Genomic DNA, 17,177 nt, shown 5'->3' with positions numbered 1-17,177 from the left:
CTGATGACGTTATATTAATGATCACAAACCCTCGCTCCTCCCTGGCTTCGGTACAAATGCTGTTGAAAAAATTTAGCGATGTTTCGTATTATAAGGTTAACGAACACAAATCCTTCATACTAGATCTAGGTTTAGATGCGGTAACCAGCAACATCCTGATGTCTGAATATCCTTACCCATGGGCCGATCATGGAATAAAATATTTAGGAATAACTCTGACGAAATCCACAAAAGGTCTATTTACTCATAACTATGTAGAAGCTAGGCAAATGCTCATTAAGGAAACAACAAAAATTTCTAAATTCGAACTCACTTGGACAGGACGCCTAGCAGCATTCAAAATGATGGCCCTCCCTAAACTCCTATACATTTTTCGCACACTACCTATCCCACTCTCAACAACATACCTCAACCCCCTCCAATCTATCCTGAGCCAATTTATTTGGCAAGGAAAGAAGGCTAGATGCAGTCACTCTAAACTCATAAAACACAGATCTAAAGGTGGTATGGGACACATTGATATAAAAGATTATTATCTAGCCACTATATTATCTCAACTCAGAGATTGGTTTCAACCTACACCAACCACCCTGTGGAGCGCCATAGAAAACAACGAAACACCGGGCCCCAACCTCACCGATTGGCTATTCAGTACCCCTGTGAACAACCACTCCTTATTACAGTACTCCCCTCCTATCCAAGCTACCATCAAAGCCTGGAGAACCCTACACCACACCAGATGGTCACTCCTCCCGACCAAACCCCTTCTAATTCCTATCAATACCTTAAAACACCTGACCCCAGATTTATCCTTCCCACAATGGCTCTCTGATAAGATTAAGTACACACAAGACCTCCGCAACATCACGTCCACTAAATCCTACCCACAGGTCCAAAAAGAATACAATGCACCCACTAAAGACTTCTTAACATACTATAGATTAAAAAAATGCCTCACAACCTACCCATCCCTAGAAGGAGCACTGCCCATGAAACTATGGGAATTCTTCTTCTCTGACAACGCCAAGCCCAAGGGAGTCTCCCTCATTTATTTACTTCTGCAGGAAAAAAACACATTTTTCAAATCCAAACCACTCCTAGACTGGGAGAAAGACCTAAACCTACAATTCACTGATCACCAATGGCTAATAGCAATCAACTCAGTATATAAGGCAACTTCCTGTACATCTCTATGGGAATTGACACAAAAAACATTAATGAGATGGTACCTAACCCCGCAAAGACTTGCCAAATTTAATATCCACGCTTCACATGACTGCTGGCGTGGCTGCGGTCAAACTGGCACCCTCCTTCACATCCTCTGGACATGCCCTCACTTACAACAGTTATGGCTTGAGATACAAAACATGTTACGAGAAGTTCTCCATCTTCCCATCACTCTCACTCCACAGTTAGCGATCCTCAACCTGAACATTGATGAGCTACCCACACATCTCAGACAGGTGACTGTACACATCCTCCTAGCAACTAAACTCCTTCTAACAAGAAACTGGAAATCACACACCATTCCCCCAATAGCGGAAGTAGTTAAATTAGTTCATACACACTACACATATGAAACACTTCTATTACGAGGGTCACAACACCACTCTAAAACACTAGACCTTTGGAACCCTTGGTACAAATGGCACGCTACAAAACAATAACCGGTAACAGTCTTACCTTGATAGATACTTCACCATTACTGCTCTCCTCCCCCCTCCTTCCCTCCCCTTCCCCCCTACTTCACCTGTCCCCCCTCCCTCTTCCCCTCCCTCTCTCCCATCCCCCTTCCCATCCCTCCCCCACAGGTTATCACCTTTAGAATTTCATAAGAATACCTTTGTTACATGCTGTTAGTTAACATTAGTTACCTTGAACTAAACTCTCTCAATATCTACAGTTGCATGATTGGTCACCCAGCTCTTGCTATCATCTGTACAGCATGTCATTGCACTTACAACTGTATACCCATGTACTTTATGATGCATAACATGTAACCTATGAAAATGAGAAACTTTTCAATAAAAACTATTGAAAAAAAAAAAAAAATAATTTCTGAGGGATTTAGGCCTCCCTTCCCTCAGGGCAAAGGATATTACTCAACTTGAAAGTCCCATCGATTCCTCTGAACTCATGCTGTCGATTAAAGACCTAAAAATGGGAAAAAGTTATTGGGCCTTGAGGATGGATCACTGGCCAGAGCTTGCAATGTATGCAATTGAGCTACTGGCCTTTCCTGCATCCAGCGTTCTATCTGAACGCACATTCAGTGCTGCTGGAGGCTTTGTAACCGATCACAGAGTGTGCCTGTCCACAGACTTGGTTGATCGGCTCACCTTCATAAAAATGAATCAGTCTTGGATCACCAGCTACCAAGCACCTGATGCTCTATGTAATTGCTAGTGGAGGAAATCAGATTGCAGAGTGTATGGGGTGCACACATTGTGGTTTGCAAGTTTACCACTGAAGCCCCACACCTCTATATGGAATGTTTTGAAGTAGTAAAAGCCTGACAGAGGTTGTAACCTTTCCTCTTGGTAATACAAAACTTTAACCACTTACGGGCTGCCCGTCCTTGTTATACAGCGGCTGTTTGAAGGAGGATATCGTTGTTATGGCAACAGTTAGCTGCCATAACCCCAGTGTCCCCATCTTCAGCGGGCCCTCCACTACAAGATAAAAGTGGTCTCTGCGGCAAATTCGCCACAAGCTCACTTTTATCGAGAGGGGCCAAAACGTCACTTCCGCCCACAGCACTTAAATGGCTTTTTTTTTTTTTTATTACAATTTTTTTTTTTTTTTTTTAAGTGCATTTTAGTCTAAATATGAGATCGGAGGTCTGATATTTAAGAGGCCCTGTCATGCTTTTTTCTATTACAAGGGGTCTTTAAGGTAAAATAAATAATAAATAAATAAATAAAACATGCCCAGTCCCGATGAGCTTGCGTGCAAAAGCAAACTCATACATGAGTAGCACCCACATATGAAAACAGTGTTCAAACGACACATGTGAGGTATCTCCTCTTAAAACATGCAACCTGTAGAATTTTTTAAACATCACCTATGAAGATTTTTAAGGGTAAAAGTTTGTCGCCATTCCACGAGCGGGCACAATATTTAAGCATGACATGTTGGGTATCAATTTACTCAGCGTAACATTATCTTTTACAATATTAAAAAAAAAAAAAAATGGGCTAACTTTACTTTATTTTTTTTCTTATTTTTTAATTAAAAAAAGTGTATTTTTTATTTTTAAAAAGTGCACTTGTAAGACCGCTGCACAAATACAGTGTGACAGAAAGTATTGCAATGGCCGCCATTTTATTCTCTAGGGAGTTAGAACCCCCAAACATTATACATTTTTTTCTAAGTAATTTTCTAGCAAACAAAAAATAAATTATGTTTTTAACTTGTAAACAACAAATCTCAAAAAGAGGCTTGGTCCTTAAGTGGTTAAAAAAAAAAAAAAACAAAAACAAAAAACAAAACAAAACAAAAAAAAAAAAAAAAACGTTTGGGCTGAACATTCACTTTGATTGCAATATGCACATCTTGTTGTTTTTTTTTTTTTTTTACTCAATTGAACCTCTTTTTAACACTAACACTTTACGTTTTTAATCCCCCTAATGATGATAATACAATTATAAAAGCTTTCAGACAATGGGGGAATGATGGGAATAAAATGGTTTCCAGGATTGGCGATCATGTGTAAGTTCACCTATAAATATGTAGATATTAGTAAAGGTGATAAAAATGTCCAATGCCCTAGGGACAATGTTCTACCTCTACTTTCTATAAAGGACTGTGTGCTGTCCGAGGTGATCTTGTCATCAGATTTGTATGTAGCTGATACTTTGTGTTTATTTGTGTCATTTACCTATCAGGCAGCTTAGGGCTTTATCTTTGTACATTGATCTGCTGTTGATGATTGAAATAGATACAAATAGACAAAGATTTGACTGGGCTGATAGAGTAGATACAATGTTTCGTTTTCTTGCTTCTTTCCTCCATTGTGTTGTGGTTTAAGAACACCACGATTTTTTTAACTTGTCTTTTCAGATAAATTAACAATGTAAGGCGGGAGATTGTGGGAGATCTTTGATTGTAACAATGTGTGAGTGCGGCATAAGTGTTTATTCAGCTCTGCCACCTTGTGGTGATTTCTGGTAGAACACTGGGGGGTGTGTGCAGTACAAGGCGATGAATAGAAGAATGTATACAGCCAGAAAGTGGAGATGATCTCCGCAATCCATAGAGAATCAGGATGGGAATAGAAGGAAGGTTTATTCATCCCCCTCCCAATCTGACCGACCTGCTCCTCATCTAAAGATCCTTCTTATTAGGATTATTAAACTCCCACTGCTCTGATTGGCTCAGATTTCAAATTCCTGGTTTCAAATTTTCCCGCTTGAATAGTGAAGAACGTTACAGACAAATAATCAGCCCCTATTATACCGCCAAATCCGACACTGAGATCATCAGATGAGACATTTATCCAAGAAATATGAACAATGCTTTATGACTGAAATGAATACAAATGGATTCTGAAGATCACTGAATAATGTAAAACATTTCTATATGTTCTCTTTTATTTCAAGTCCTCCGAATGCAGAACATGATAGTGAGATGACTTCTCTCATAGATCTCTACCTTTCTATATGATGATGGGAAATCAAGTATTCCACGTTTCATCATTAGATCTGTATAGGATCATGGAACTGACCTCTATCAGATATGTACCAGTTACAGATTTCCCCCCATATAGTAAAACTAGAATAATAAATAAAAAGATGAAAGGACTGGCAGAAATCATGACATTGACATTTGTACAATGAATGAATAAAACAAATATTTCATGTCTGAAGAATCAGATCTGTCCCCTCTTAGAAACATGGATAACATTTTGCTGGTTTCTAGTTACAAAGTAAATGAAATTCTCTGCAGAATATTGGATGGCCGAGGCTCCTTTCTATCAGTTTTCCTTACTACCAAATGATAAAATATTCACCAGAAATATATTATAAAATGAAAAGATCGGAAGTGTAGGTCAAAAATGATGTATACAAGACATTATATATGTGTAATCCTTGTATACAGAAAAGTCCACTTTCAGATTACGGTAAAAAGCTCCCATGTATTGTCTGAGGAGCAACACTGACACCTAGTGGTTATAAAACTGCATGTCTTCTGTACGGGGATGTGGGAAGATCTACAATGTGATTGGATGGTTTGTTCCCACTAGCCGACTAGAATGGATGGGTCTAAATGGAAATACGTGAAGAATTCTCAAATAAAGGGAATGTAATAAACTAGCTGATATTCGGATGGATTTATTCTCACTATAATACATCCTCAAATCAATAACTTGCCATCAGATTGTACAAACCTCATTGTATAGATAATCTGTTATTTCTTCATTGATAACGGGTTAAGAATTGTGATAAAATGTGATGACAGCTCATTGATGGAAATGGTGGGTGGCTCTTAGAAGAGCCTTTGTGTCTTGTGTTGGGGTAATGATGATGATGATGGGGGGATTACTTGGCGCTGGTGTACTTGGTGACGGCCTTGGTGCCCTCGGAGACGGCGTGCTTGGCCAGCTCTCCGGGCAGGAGGAGGCGGACGGCGGTCTGGATCTCCCGGGAGGTGATGGTGCGGCGCTTGTTGTAATGAGCCAGGCGGGAAGCTTCGCCGGCGATGCGCTCGAAGATGTCATTGACGAAGGAGTTCATGATGCCCATGGCCTTGGACGAGATGCCGGTGTCGGGGTGCACCTGCTTGAGCACCTTGTACACGTAGATGGCATAACTCTCCTTCCTGCTCTTCCTCCGCTTCTTGCCGTCCTTCTTCTGGCTCTTGGTCACGGCTTTCTTGGAGCCCTTCTTGGGCGCCGGGGCTGACTTGGCTGGTTCAGGCATGATAAGGGTTAACGATATCTTCTCCGCTCTGTGAAGGGAAAATGTGCTGGAGCCGCCCTCATGTGCTGCTTATATAGGCGTCCTATGCAAATGAGCCTCATCCCTAATCACTCTTCTATTGGAGGATTCAATCATGTGATGGGGAGTGACGTCATGCTTTCTTTTCTCCTTTACAGATTGGTTTAGAGACAAGTCAGGACAGTATTGGCTGGATTGAAACAGGACCAATCACAGCATGTGACGTCAGAGCACTGAGTGTATAAAAGAAAGGGGAGTGGCTGTGGGGTGACATTCTCTAGTTTCGATCATTCGGTGATAATGTCAGGACGCGGCAAACAAGGAGGCAAGGTTCGGGCTAAGGCCAAGACCCGATCATCCCGGGCTGGTCTGCAGTTCCCAGTCGGTCGTGTTCACCGCCTGCTCAGGAAGGGCAACTATGCCGAGCGGGTCGGGGCCGGAGCTCCCGTCTATCTGGCCGCCGTGCTCGAGTATCTGACGGCTGAGATCCTGGAGCTGGCCGGCAACGCCGCCCGCGACAACAAGAAGACCCGCATCATCCCCCGACACCTCCAGCTGGCTGTCCGCAACGACGAGGAGCTCAACAAGCTGCTGGGCGGAGTCACCATCGCCCAGGGAGGAGTCCTGCCCAACATCCAGGCCGTGCTGCTGCCCAAGAAGACCGAGAGCCACAAGGCCGCCAAATCCAAGTAATCATCCCCGACAATTCCTCCACCTCTATTACCCAACACAACGGCTCTTTTCAGAGCCACCCACCTCTCCATACAAAGAGCCCGACATACATTGTTTTGTTTCCTATTCTCCGATGTGTGATTCATAGTTCACCCTAAAAGCAAACACGTTATATTCTTCACACTTCTTAAAGTAGGAAGATTCGGCCCCATTATACCTCTCCATACAAAGACACACATACATTGTTATCGGGGGATCTGATTGTAAAAATTAGACAACCGAAAATGATTTTCTTTTACATGTTGATAATAAGATGTGATCCGGACGGGAGAACAATGTGTCCGTAATAAGATAATGGTGAAATATTTGATATAGTAATGTGATCTCATTACAGGGACTTCATTCTCCTCCATCCTTTCTAGTAGTTCTGATGATCACAGATCATTCTCCCAACTGGAAAGGAGCCCACAGATCTCATCCCCTTCTTCACACCCCACAAGGAAATATTCGTTTTACCAAAAAAAAAAAAAACTACTGGTTGTGGGGCAAAGAGCTCAAATTTTGCCCGCCAGAATTGTGAAGATCACAGACAAAAAATCACCCCTTTTCTACCGCCAGATCCGACATTTTAATTTCGGTTAGACGGGAATGACTTCTGATTAAATACTAAATCAAACATTTATATATGTTTTATTTTATTCCAAATCCTCGGAATCCACTACTACACACACAACGTTTATCTTCCTTTATGACGGAAAATAAAGCATTCATAATGACATACGTCACTGACCGATATTTCTTCTCTTACATGTAGCGGTGACAGATTGTCCTCATATCACACCCCGAATCTGTCTATAGAGAAATGTCAGGTGACTGGCAGTAATCAGGACACCGCCAGATAAATATGTACAATCATTTCACAAAACACATTTTTCAGGTCTGATAAATCAGGTCGGTTTCCTGTTCAGATTCTAATAAGTGACATTGTCTGCAGAATACATTGTCGCGGCCCCGCCCCTTTACATACCCCCTCAGCCTTTTATACAGACATGGGGGGGGGGGGTCCCAATAACAACTCCGAGTGACAAATGTGTAAAAGATGAGAACCACAGACAACACCAATCCGTTTGTATCGACTAAGGAAAGTGGTGTTAATTGGTGAACAACCTACCTGAAATATAAAAGTGACATAACGATATTGTAAGACAGATCTGTTGTTACATCTAAAGGAAATCATCGGATTGCATGGTGTATGTTTAGCTAAAAGGAACTTCCTTTCACACACAGCAAACATGTATCATTACAGGAGAAATCTATAGACAGCCCTTTGGATGAGAAGGTGGGTGGCCCTGAGAAGGGCCTTTGTGTAGATGAAGTGGGTAGTAGGGGGTCTATGAGGGTTTAGCCTCCGAATCCGTAGAGAGTGCGGCCCTGGCGTTTGAGAGCATAGACGACATCCATGGCGGTGACGGTCTTCCTCTTGGCGTGCTCGGTGTAGGTGACGGCATCGCGGATGACATTCTCCAGGAAGACTTTGAGCACTCCGCGGGTCTCCTCATAGATGAGTCCGGAGATGCGCTTGACACCCCCTCTGCGGGCCAAACGTCGGATGGCGGGTTTGGTGATGCCCTGGATGTTGTCCCGGAGCACCTTCCTGTGCCGCTTAGCGCCTCCTTTCCCCAGACCCTTCCCTCCTTTACCGCGACCAGACATGGCGACTCTTCTCTGTTACTCAGAAGAACTGAAATTGACTGATTGCCCGCCCTCCTTTTATAGAGTCTGTGCGGACCTGATGGAAACCATCCTGAGAAAAGGCGGAGTCACACCCATTCATTACACAGAATAGGTTTGTTTTTCCATTTGTAAGGCTCCTACACATTCTGCTGTTTTGAAAATGATGGCAAGAGAAATCCATCTAGAGATGTGAAATCTATTCTTGCTTCTTAATGATTTTCTAGGTATTCTTCAGAGATTATACCGAAAATATACATTTTCGGACTCCTGATAACAGAAACCACAATCACCAGATACTATTGTTAATAATAATGTCATATTTATAAAATAGTACTCTGAAAAGGAAAACTATATAAAGATAAGCCCTTGTTTTTCCCCCTGTTTTAAGCCTGAGCGGACCTGATAGGAGACTAATGGAAAAGGGGCGGGGCCACAGAACGTTGGTTTTCTGCAGAGAATTTCACATTCTTAGAACCTTGTAAATATGTGGCAGATTGCATGTTACCGAGGGGGAACCCGATCTGGTTCTTCAGACATGAAATATTTACTTTATTCATTCATTGTACATGTGTATCTGTGTCATGGTTACTAACATGAATTGCACATTTCTTTTTAGACATATCCAGGTTGTGATATGAGGACGATCTTAACTGATAAATGTCCAGAAAGAAATAAAAAAAAAATAATATCAGTCAGTGACATGAACATCATATTCTGTGTGTAGCAGTGGTGAGATCCTGGGTTCTGAGAACATATAGAAGTGTTTTCTCATGGTTCAGTAACAAACAGATTCCTTTCCTAATCATTCCGGACTAATGACATGACAGTGTTAATCATATTTCTCCGATAAATGTCTCATCCGATCATCTCCTCGGTGTCGGATTTGGCGGTAAAAGAGAGATGAATATATATCTGTAACGATCTACATAATTCCGGCGGGCAAAATTTGAAAACAGCTATTTTAAATCTGAACCAATCACAGCTGTGGGCGTTTCCTTCTTCATCCAGTAATACTGCCTTCTTTTGAGGACTCCAAAGAAATGTATTGCGAGATCTCTCTATGTTTTCAGCCCAGAAAATACTTGCACAGTAGACTTTCTATTGATCTCTATAGCAGGGCGGATTCTGTATTCTGAAGTAAAATCAAAGAACAAAACAATCTGAAATGAATATTTCAAACGTATTTCTTGGTTAATTAATTATTATTATTATTATTATACAGGATTTATATAGCGCCGACAGTTTACGCAGCGCTTTACAACATTAGGGCAGACAGTACAATTACAATACAATTCAATACAGGAGAAATCAGAGAGCCCTGCTCGTTAGAGCCTACAATCTAGGAGGGAGGGTCAACTTATACAAAAGGGTAATAGCTGTGGGGGATGAGCTAATGGAGAAAATAGTGCAGTTGTTAGATGGAGGCAGGATAGATTTCTCTGAAGAGGAAGGTTTTTAGGGATTGCCTAAGGCTCTGTTTCCACTAGTGCGACTTTTCATGCGACTTGGGACTGAAAAGTCGCATGACAAATTGTTTCCTATGATTTCCAATGAGTACCGTTCATATCTGTGCGACTTCAAGTCGCAGCGACTTCAAAGTAGTCCCTGCACTACTTTGGTCCCACTTTGATGCGACTTGAGGTCCATAGATACAGGCATTGCTTCAAATCGCGGTAAAAAGTTGCGGTAAAATCACGGTAAAAATCGTGGCAAAATCGCGCGACTTTGGGGACGCACTAGTGGAAACATAGCCTAAAAGTGGATACATTTGGAGACAGTCTGACAGATCGGGGTAGGGAATTCCAGAGGATGGGCGAGGCTCATGAATCCATGAATTAATCCATGGATTGAATAAAGAAATGATGACAAAATTGCAGTATTTATTGTTCCCCTTTCAGTCATTCCTCCTGGTTATACATTTTAATAGGGGTGCCGCCACTGCACTTTTCTATTCCAGTTACTATATAACCCTTTCATGACTAAGCCTATTTTTGAAATTTGGTGTTTACAAGTTAAAATCCATATTTTTTGTTAGAAAATTACTTAGAACCCCCAAATATTATATATATATATATATATATATATATTTTTAGCAGAGAATCTAGAGAATAAAATGGAGATTGTTGCAATATTTTATATCACACGGTATTTGTGCAGCGGTGTTTTAAACGCAAATTTTTGGAAAAGGGACACTTCCATGAATTTTAAAAAATCCAAACAGTAAAGTTACCCCAATTTTTTTGTATAATGTGAAAGACTATGTTACGCCGAGTAAATAGATACCAAACATGTCACGCTTTATAATTGCACGCACTCGTGGAATGGCGACAAACTATGGTAGCTATGAATTTCCATAGGCGACGCTTTAAATTTTTTTTTTACTGTTACCAGGTTAGAGTTACAGAGGAGGTCTAGGGCTAGAATTATTGCTCTCGCTCTGACGATCGCGGGGATACCTCACATGTGTGATTTGAACACTGTTTACATATGCGTGCGCAACTTTCATATGCGTTTTCTTCGCTGCGCGAGCTCGCGGGGACGGGGGCACTTTAAATTTTCTTTTTTTTTTTTTTTTATGTATTTTATTTATTTTGTTTTATTTTTATTTGTATTTTTATAGGTTGTGACAGGTACTCTTTATGGAGGGATGGGGGGGTCTAAAAGACCCCCCATCCCTCCTTTACACTTCAAAGTATTCAGATCGCCGAAAATGGCGATTCTGAATACTGTATATTTTTTTAAATTTGGCACCATTGGCAGCCGAGTAAACGGGAAGTGACGTCAAGACGTTACTTCCGCGTTTACATTGAGAAGGCTGGAACGAAGCCGCCGACAGCTTCGTTCCAGCCCGCCCACAGCCGCCGGAGGCACCCGATTGGACACCGGGCCTCCCGATCGCACGGGAGGCCCGGTAAGAGCGGCGGGAGGCAGCAGGAGGGGGGATGTCCCCTCCCGCTCCTCCGGTATAACAGCCAAGCGGCTTTTAGCTGCATCGGTTGTTATATACGGATAGCCGATCGCCCGCTCGAAACAACTGTACCGCAGTTGCAGGCATCATCCCGGTATAACCCCGGAAAGCCGAGTACGCATATCTGTGTACGGTCGGCGGGAAGGGGATAAAGTCCCCACAATGATGCTCCGGTGTGTGTTCCTTTAGGCCATACACTACACCGATGTATTGCAACATCTCTAATCTCCAATTATCTCTCAGCAGTAAAGTATCTCCGAGAGTCCCGGAACAGATTCCTTGTAATACATTGTATCATTTCTCCACAATCCTCCCAGTGCAGAATGATGGCTCTCTGATCACCTTGTATCCCTTCTACACTGATCATGAGATAGTAGCAGGCACAGCTGCTGCATGTTATCATAGGGGCAAAAAGGCCATTCAGTCCTTCAGTGTACATCCATCCACACAAGGATTTCATGTCATCACTTGAACTGTATCCATTTCCGAACGCAATTTCTTGGGAAAAAAAAACAAAAAAAAAACTTTGATTAATTAAAAAATGATAACATATACCCATTTTCTTGTTTTAAATATTTTTGATAAATGATGTTACACCCAGTAAATTAGGAAGTGGAATCAGGAGGGAAAACATTACGATCTTCCAAGATCTCCATACAGAAGCAATGTGTCAGTGTTACACCTTCATCTGGACTAGTCTGATCACTTGGGGATAGTTTTTATTCCTTTGTATTGAAGATTGTCAACGATAACAGTAAATCTCCAGAGGGTCACTTCCAGGCATTGAGGTCCCTGGTATAAAACAACTTATTACAGGGTTTACAAAACAAATCTAAATGGTTCATGTATAGTGTTTGAATACAGTAAGTATGGAAAATTGAGCAACCACTCCAGTCCTCGAAAGGGCAAAGTTGGATGGGAAGTTCACAGCAACATGAACAGATAAGGAGGAATGGGCCTTGATTTTAGAGTATAGAGTATAGGGATCAACATGGTCGCAAATCAGTTGTATTGTATCCAGATATTTAGTTTGGATACACATGGACCCTCTAGATCAGTGGTTCTCAACCTGGGGGTCAGGAACCCCTCAGGGGTCAAATGATAATTTGCCAGGGGTCACCGAATCCTGGGCTGTTCCTGAAGCCCACACTGCTCTCCCAGCCTTTTTGCGGCTACCCAGCTGGGCTGTCCCTGGAGCCCGTGGCCGCCCACTTAGCCTATTCGCAGCCGCCCATTCAGTTCACGGCATGGCTGGGGGACAGAGACTAGAGGCTAGAGGTCAGCTGACTGGTGAGGAATGTGAAGTAGGAGGGGCTGGAGGAGACCCTATCTCCTGATTTTGGCATAGGTGCCACTGTTACGAGACACCACAAAGTCAGAGACATAGTGAGTAACCTGTGATTATGGTTGCCATTAAAAGTGCCCCCTACAGTTCTCAGATCAGCAGATGAGCTTGATCAAGAGCACCTAAGTTGGCTGATCAGAACTCCCCACCAGCACTGCCACTCATCCCATTCCCCCCACTCCTCACCAAGGAGTAAGAGAAGGAATAAAAATAGAGAATACATGGAAGGGAGAGGAAAAGAGGGGGAGGAACAAAGAAAAAGGGAGGGAAAGAATAAGAGAAAAGATGGCTAGAGAGAGGAATGGGGAAAAAAAAATAAGAAATTAGGATGGAGAAAGAAAGGGAAACAAAGAGAAAGAGTGGCACATCCTAAAATGTACCATAAGGGGTTTCAATACTGTACGAATGGAAGGAACTCAGGGAGCGCTGAATGTCCATTAGGGGCGCAAATTACTTGTCTTGCCTTGGGTGCTGACCACCCACGCTACAAAAATAATTTTACTGTTGGGGTCCCCACAACTTGGGAAATTTTATCAAGGGGTCACAGCACTAGCAAGGTTGAGGACCACTGCTCTAGATCGACCTAGGTGTCTTCTAAGCAGTACCTATAGATATTTTAGCTGCCCAAAAACATAACATTTAGGATTCTGTGTATGTTTAGGGTTGCTGTCAACCGGTTTGTAAATTAGGAGACCTATTTGAGCTTTTTTTTTAGGGAATGTTAACCATTGTTACCGAGTACAGGTGTGCACTCTCACCCAAAAGTCTTCCAGGTGAGAAACAACGTTCCCCCCCGGCCACAGCCTCGAAAGCACACGAGGGACACTTCAGGGGACTCCTCCATCCGCCTTTATTGTGTCATTTAGTCATCATAACATAGAGAGGATTTCAGTGACAGACATCCTATGGGTTCTATAGTGGAGCTGTCCACAGAAGACAGTGAAGGCGGAGATGTTCCCGGAATGACCTCTAGGTGGCAGAGTGGAACGATAGATGTGATGGAGTCCGGAGAGCAGAGAGCCTCAGCCCCCCACAATCCCCCTGATCCCCATTACAGGGGACATGAAAAGTGTTCTTTATAAGTCAGATGTATACCGTGATCGGTGACCTATAAGAAGTGAGCATGGACGGATCCCCCTGATCCCTGTGCTGTGTATTTGGCAGAACAGACAACAGCTGCTCAGTGTGGAATCCCCGCTCACACTTTCTATTCTAATTAATAATCCACATTGAAGGAGTTCAGAGATCTCCGAGTATTGTGTGATGTGCGGAGATTTTACTTTGGATTTGGGAAAACAAAATAGCGATTTATTGCAAAAATAGAACGTGCAGATCTAGGCGGGCAATTTGAAAAAAAAAAAAAAAAAAAAGGCGCTTTTCAATGAGGAGGAGGAGTGTGCTCTCATTGTCCAATCAGAGGGCTGGAGATGTGTATAAATAGCGCTGCAGAGCGGCATAAGCTCACGTTCCTTGTATCAGCGAAGCACTGAACAGTCATGGCAAGAACCAAGCAGACAGCCCGTAAGTCCACCGGAGGCAAAGCTCCCCGCAAGCAGCTGGCCACCAAAGCCGCCCGCAAGAGCGCCCCGGCCACCGGCGGAGTCAAGAAGCCTCACCGCTACAGGCCCGGCACCGTGGCTCTCCGAGAGATCCGCCGCTACCAGAAATCCACCGAGCTGCTCATCCGCAAGCTGCCCTTCCAGCGCCTCGTCCGAGAGATCGCCCAGGACTTCAAGACCGACCTGCGCTTCCAGAGCTCCGCCGTCATGGCTCTGCAGGAGGCCTCTGAGGCTTACCTCGTCGGACTCTTCGAGGACACCAACCTCTGCGCCATCCACGCCAAGAGGGTCACCATCATGCCCAAAGACATCCAGCTGGCACGCCGCATCCGCGGGGAGAGGGCATAGAGAGAGAGAGAGACACACTCCGAACTACTACTAATCCCAACACAAAGGCTCTTTTCAGAGCCACCACATCCTCCTATACAAAGAGATCTATATACTCCATCATCATCACACCGACTATGACAGGGAAACTCGTACAAGACATCCACACATCTCCCCACCTCCTTCCTCAATAGACATCTACACCCACTACATACCGATTATGTTTTACACTACTCATTTTTTTTTTTTCTCTAATCTTTTCCTCTGGACTGCTCCATGCTGTGATAGAACTTAAGTCACTTGTACAATAATCCTGTCAGTCCAGCCAAGGCCCCCCCGGGACACTCCGCCCCCCTCTTTCCCTATCCATCACTTCTCATCTCTCCAGAGACCCGTCTGGAAATATGAAGGCTGACTAGGAAAAAAAACTGCCAAGTCCCTTTTCTCATTTTATTTCAACACTACCGCCTTATATCGGTGAACATTTCTTCTACTTTATGGTTTATCTGAAGGGATTATGAATGTTTGGCCGGGGGGACCATATTTGTACAATGGGGGGCTCATGAGAATAAGAGAATTATCTTTGAGTGCGGTGTTAGATTGTCATTTATTGATACAATTATTTCCAACATCAATCCATCACAAATGGAGAGACTAGAAGGAACAATTCATCCAGTATTGTGTGAAAAAATCCGGGGAACTCCCTTTTTTGTTCCATTCTCTACCGCCCATGGATGGGGGGGCTAATTGTTGCATAATGGAAAACTGTGAAATTATGGCGGGCAGTTTTAAAATTTCCAACTCCGCCAATCATAACAGCCTGTGCTTCATCTGTCAACCAATGAGAGCGTTTATAGTATCCTACAATGAAATTTCTGACATGGAACCTGAAATGTATCCGTTTCCCTCCGAATGTGATATCGGGGCCGCTAGACCTGGGGATGGGAAATCTGTAACTGGATATTTATTTAGTAAAGAGTACATTGCCCACATAACACAATGATCTTGTCGCTGATCATTCTTACTCCACCTCCCTGGGGAGATCTCCCAGTGCGAAAATTGTCTCCAATCCGCACCACAGAAGTGTATATGTATATATATATATATATATATATATATATATTGGGGGGGGGGGGGGAAATACCTGAAGCTATCCTTTGTATCAATGACGGATGTCATGTGAAGAGTCCTGTGATCGGATCTCCCGCTGTATTCTATATTATTCTATAGAGGGGATTGGGTAAGGTGGTCACATTGCTCTGTATGGAGGACTTCTAATGCGGCCCCCCCTGGTCGCTGTGTGTATGTAGAGCTCTGTCAGGAGGAGGTGGGTGGCTCTGAGAAGAGCCTTTGGGGGGTGTAGATGAAAGGAGGTCTCTCCGGCGGGGATTATTTCTTCTTTGGAGCGGCCTTCTTGGGCTTGGCTGCTGTCTTGGGTTTAGCCGCCTTCTTAGCCGGACTCTTGGCGACTTTTTTCGGCTTGGCTGCAGCTTTGGGCTTCTTGGGGCTCTTTGTCACCTTCTTGGCTTTAGCAGCTGCAGGCTTTTTTGCGGGTTTCTTGGCGGCCTTCTTGGGGCTCTTGGCTGCGGTGGGGGCTTTGGTGGTGGTCTTCTTCTTGGGGGACTTGGCTGGCTTCTTGGCGGCCGGCTTCTTGGGGGACTTGGCCGCAGCCGATGGCTTCTTGGTGCTTTTCTTGGCGCCTGCCGCCTTGTCCTCCTGCTTCTTGTTGATCTTGAAGGATCCGGAGGCGCCATGTCCTTTGACCTGGACGAGGGTCCCCTTAGTCACCAGCCCCCTGATGGCGATCTTGAGGCGGCTGTTGTTCTTGTCCACATCGTATCCTCCGGCGGACAGGACCTTCTTGAGGGCGGATAGGGAGACCCCGCTGCGCTCTTTGGAAGCTGCCACGGCTTTGACGAGGAGCTCGGACACGCTGGGACCGGACGGCTTCTTGCTGCCTTTCTTGGCTCCTCCGGCTGCCGCCTTCTTGGCCGGCTTCTTCTTGGCGGCGGGCTCCGCTGGAGGAGCGGCGGCTGGGGCGCTTTCAGTCTCCGTCATGATTCCTCTTCAGAAAGGTTTACAAAACGTTCATAATACGATGATCCGAGCGCTCTGCCTTTATACAGTACGATCGTCATTTCTATTGGTTGGTACACAACACGCTGTCTGCACTCCTATTGGTTACACATTAGACACGCCCACCCACTCTTACTTCAGTAATAGGGAATCTTCTCTCTCTTGTTGTGTTTTCCGGGCAGAGAGAAAAATGATTTTATTCTGGAATAGAACGATGTCCGATCTTCATCGGGGACCCGATCTGCTCACTGGACTGTCACTTATCGGGGGGTCACTTACAGCTGTCAGGAGCTGCTGAGGAGGCTGAACACAGGGGCTGCAAACACAGCCATCCTCCTGAGTGTGTGTCCCATTCTTCCTTCTATCTTGTTTTCTACACAAATTCTACCCAGAAAACAATCTTCTCACATCTCCCACTAGAATGATCTTCACATTAGATGAGTGAAGAGTGACCATCGGGAAACATTTCCCCCTAATACACAACTCTGCTCATCTATAGCTGAGTAGAAGGAGCCTGGAACAAAAACATCAGCCGGTGACATGAGATCCTTGTGTGA

The 17,177-nt window shown here is 43.9% G+C and overlaps 2 protein-coding genes across 2 annotated transcripts; one reads left to right on the top strand and one right to left on the bottom strand.

Moving 5' to 3' along the window:
- The first annotated feature begins 14,154 nt into the window (after positions 1–14,154).
- LOC141126447 (histone H3) lies at positions 14,155–14,565 on the top strand. Its single transcript, XM_073612387.1, has one exon. The coding sequence runs from the start codon at positions 14,155–14,157 to the stop codon at positions 14,563–14,565; it is 411 nt and encodes a 136-aa protein (XP_073468488.1).
- A 1,319-nt stretch (positions 14,566–15,884) lies between these two features.
- LOC141129663 (histone H1.5-like) lies at positions 15,885–16,630 on the bottom strand. The gene has a single exon (XM_073617757.1). It carries the CDS (start codon positions 16,600–16,602, stop codon positions 15,934–15,936), a length of 669 nt encoding a protein of 222 aa, XP_073473858.1. The 5' UTR covers positions 16,603–16,630; the 3' UTR covers positions 15,885–15,933.
- Positions 16,631–17,177: the final 547 nt, after the last annotated feature.

The sequence above is a fragment of the Aquarana catesbeiana genome, linkage group LG02, assembly GCF_042186555.1.
Source record: "Aquarana catesbeiana isolate 2022-GZ linkage group LG02, ASM4218655v1, whole genome shotgun sequence".
Lineage (NCBI taxonomy): Eukaryota > Metazoa > Chordata > Amphibia > Anura > Ranidae > Aquarana > Aquarana catesbeiana.
This window is presented reverse-complemented; position numbering and strand designations above follow the sequence as displayed.

Coding starts and splice junctions, on each gene's coding strand:
- LOC141126447 (XM_073612387.1), top strand. CDS start 14,155: ATGGCAAGAACCAAGCAGACAGCCCGTAAGTCCACCGGAGGCAAAGCT.
- LOC141129663 (XM_073617757.1), bottom strand. CDS start 16,602: ATGACGGAGACTGAAAGCGCCCCAGCCGCCGCTCCTCCAGCGGAGCCC.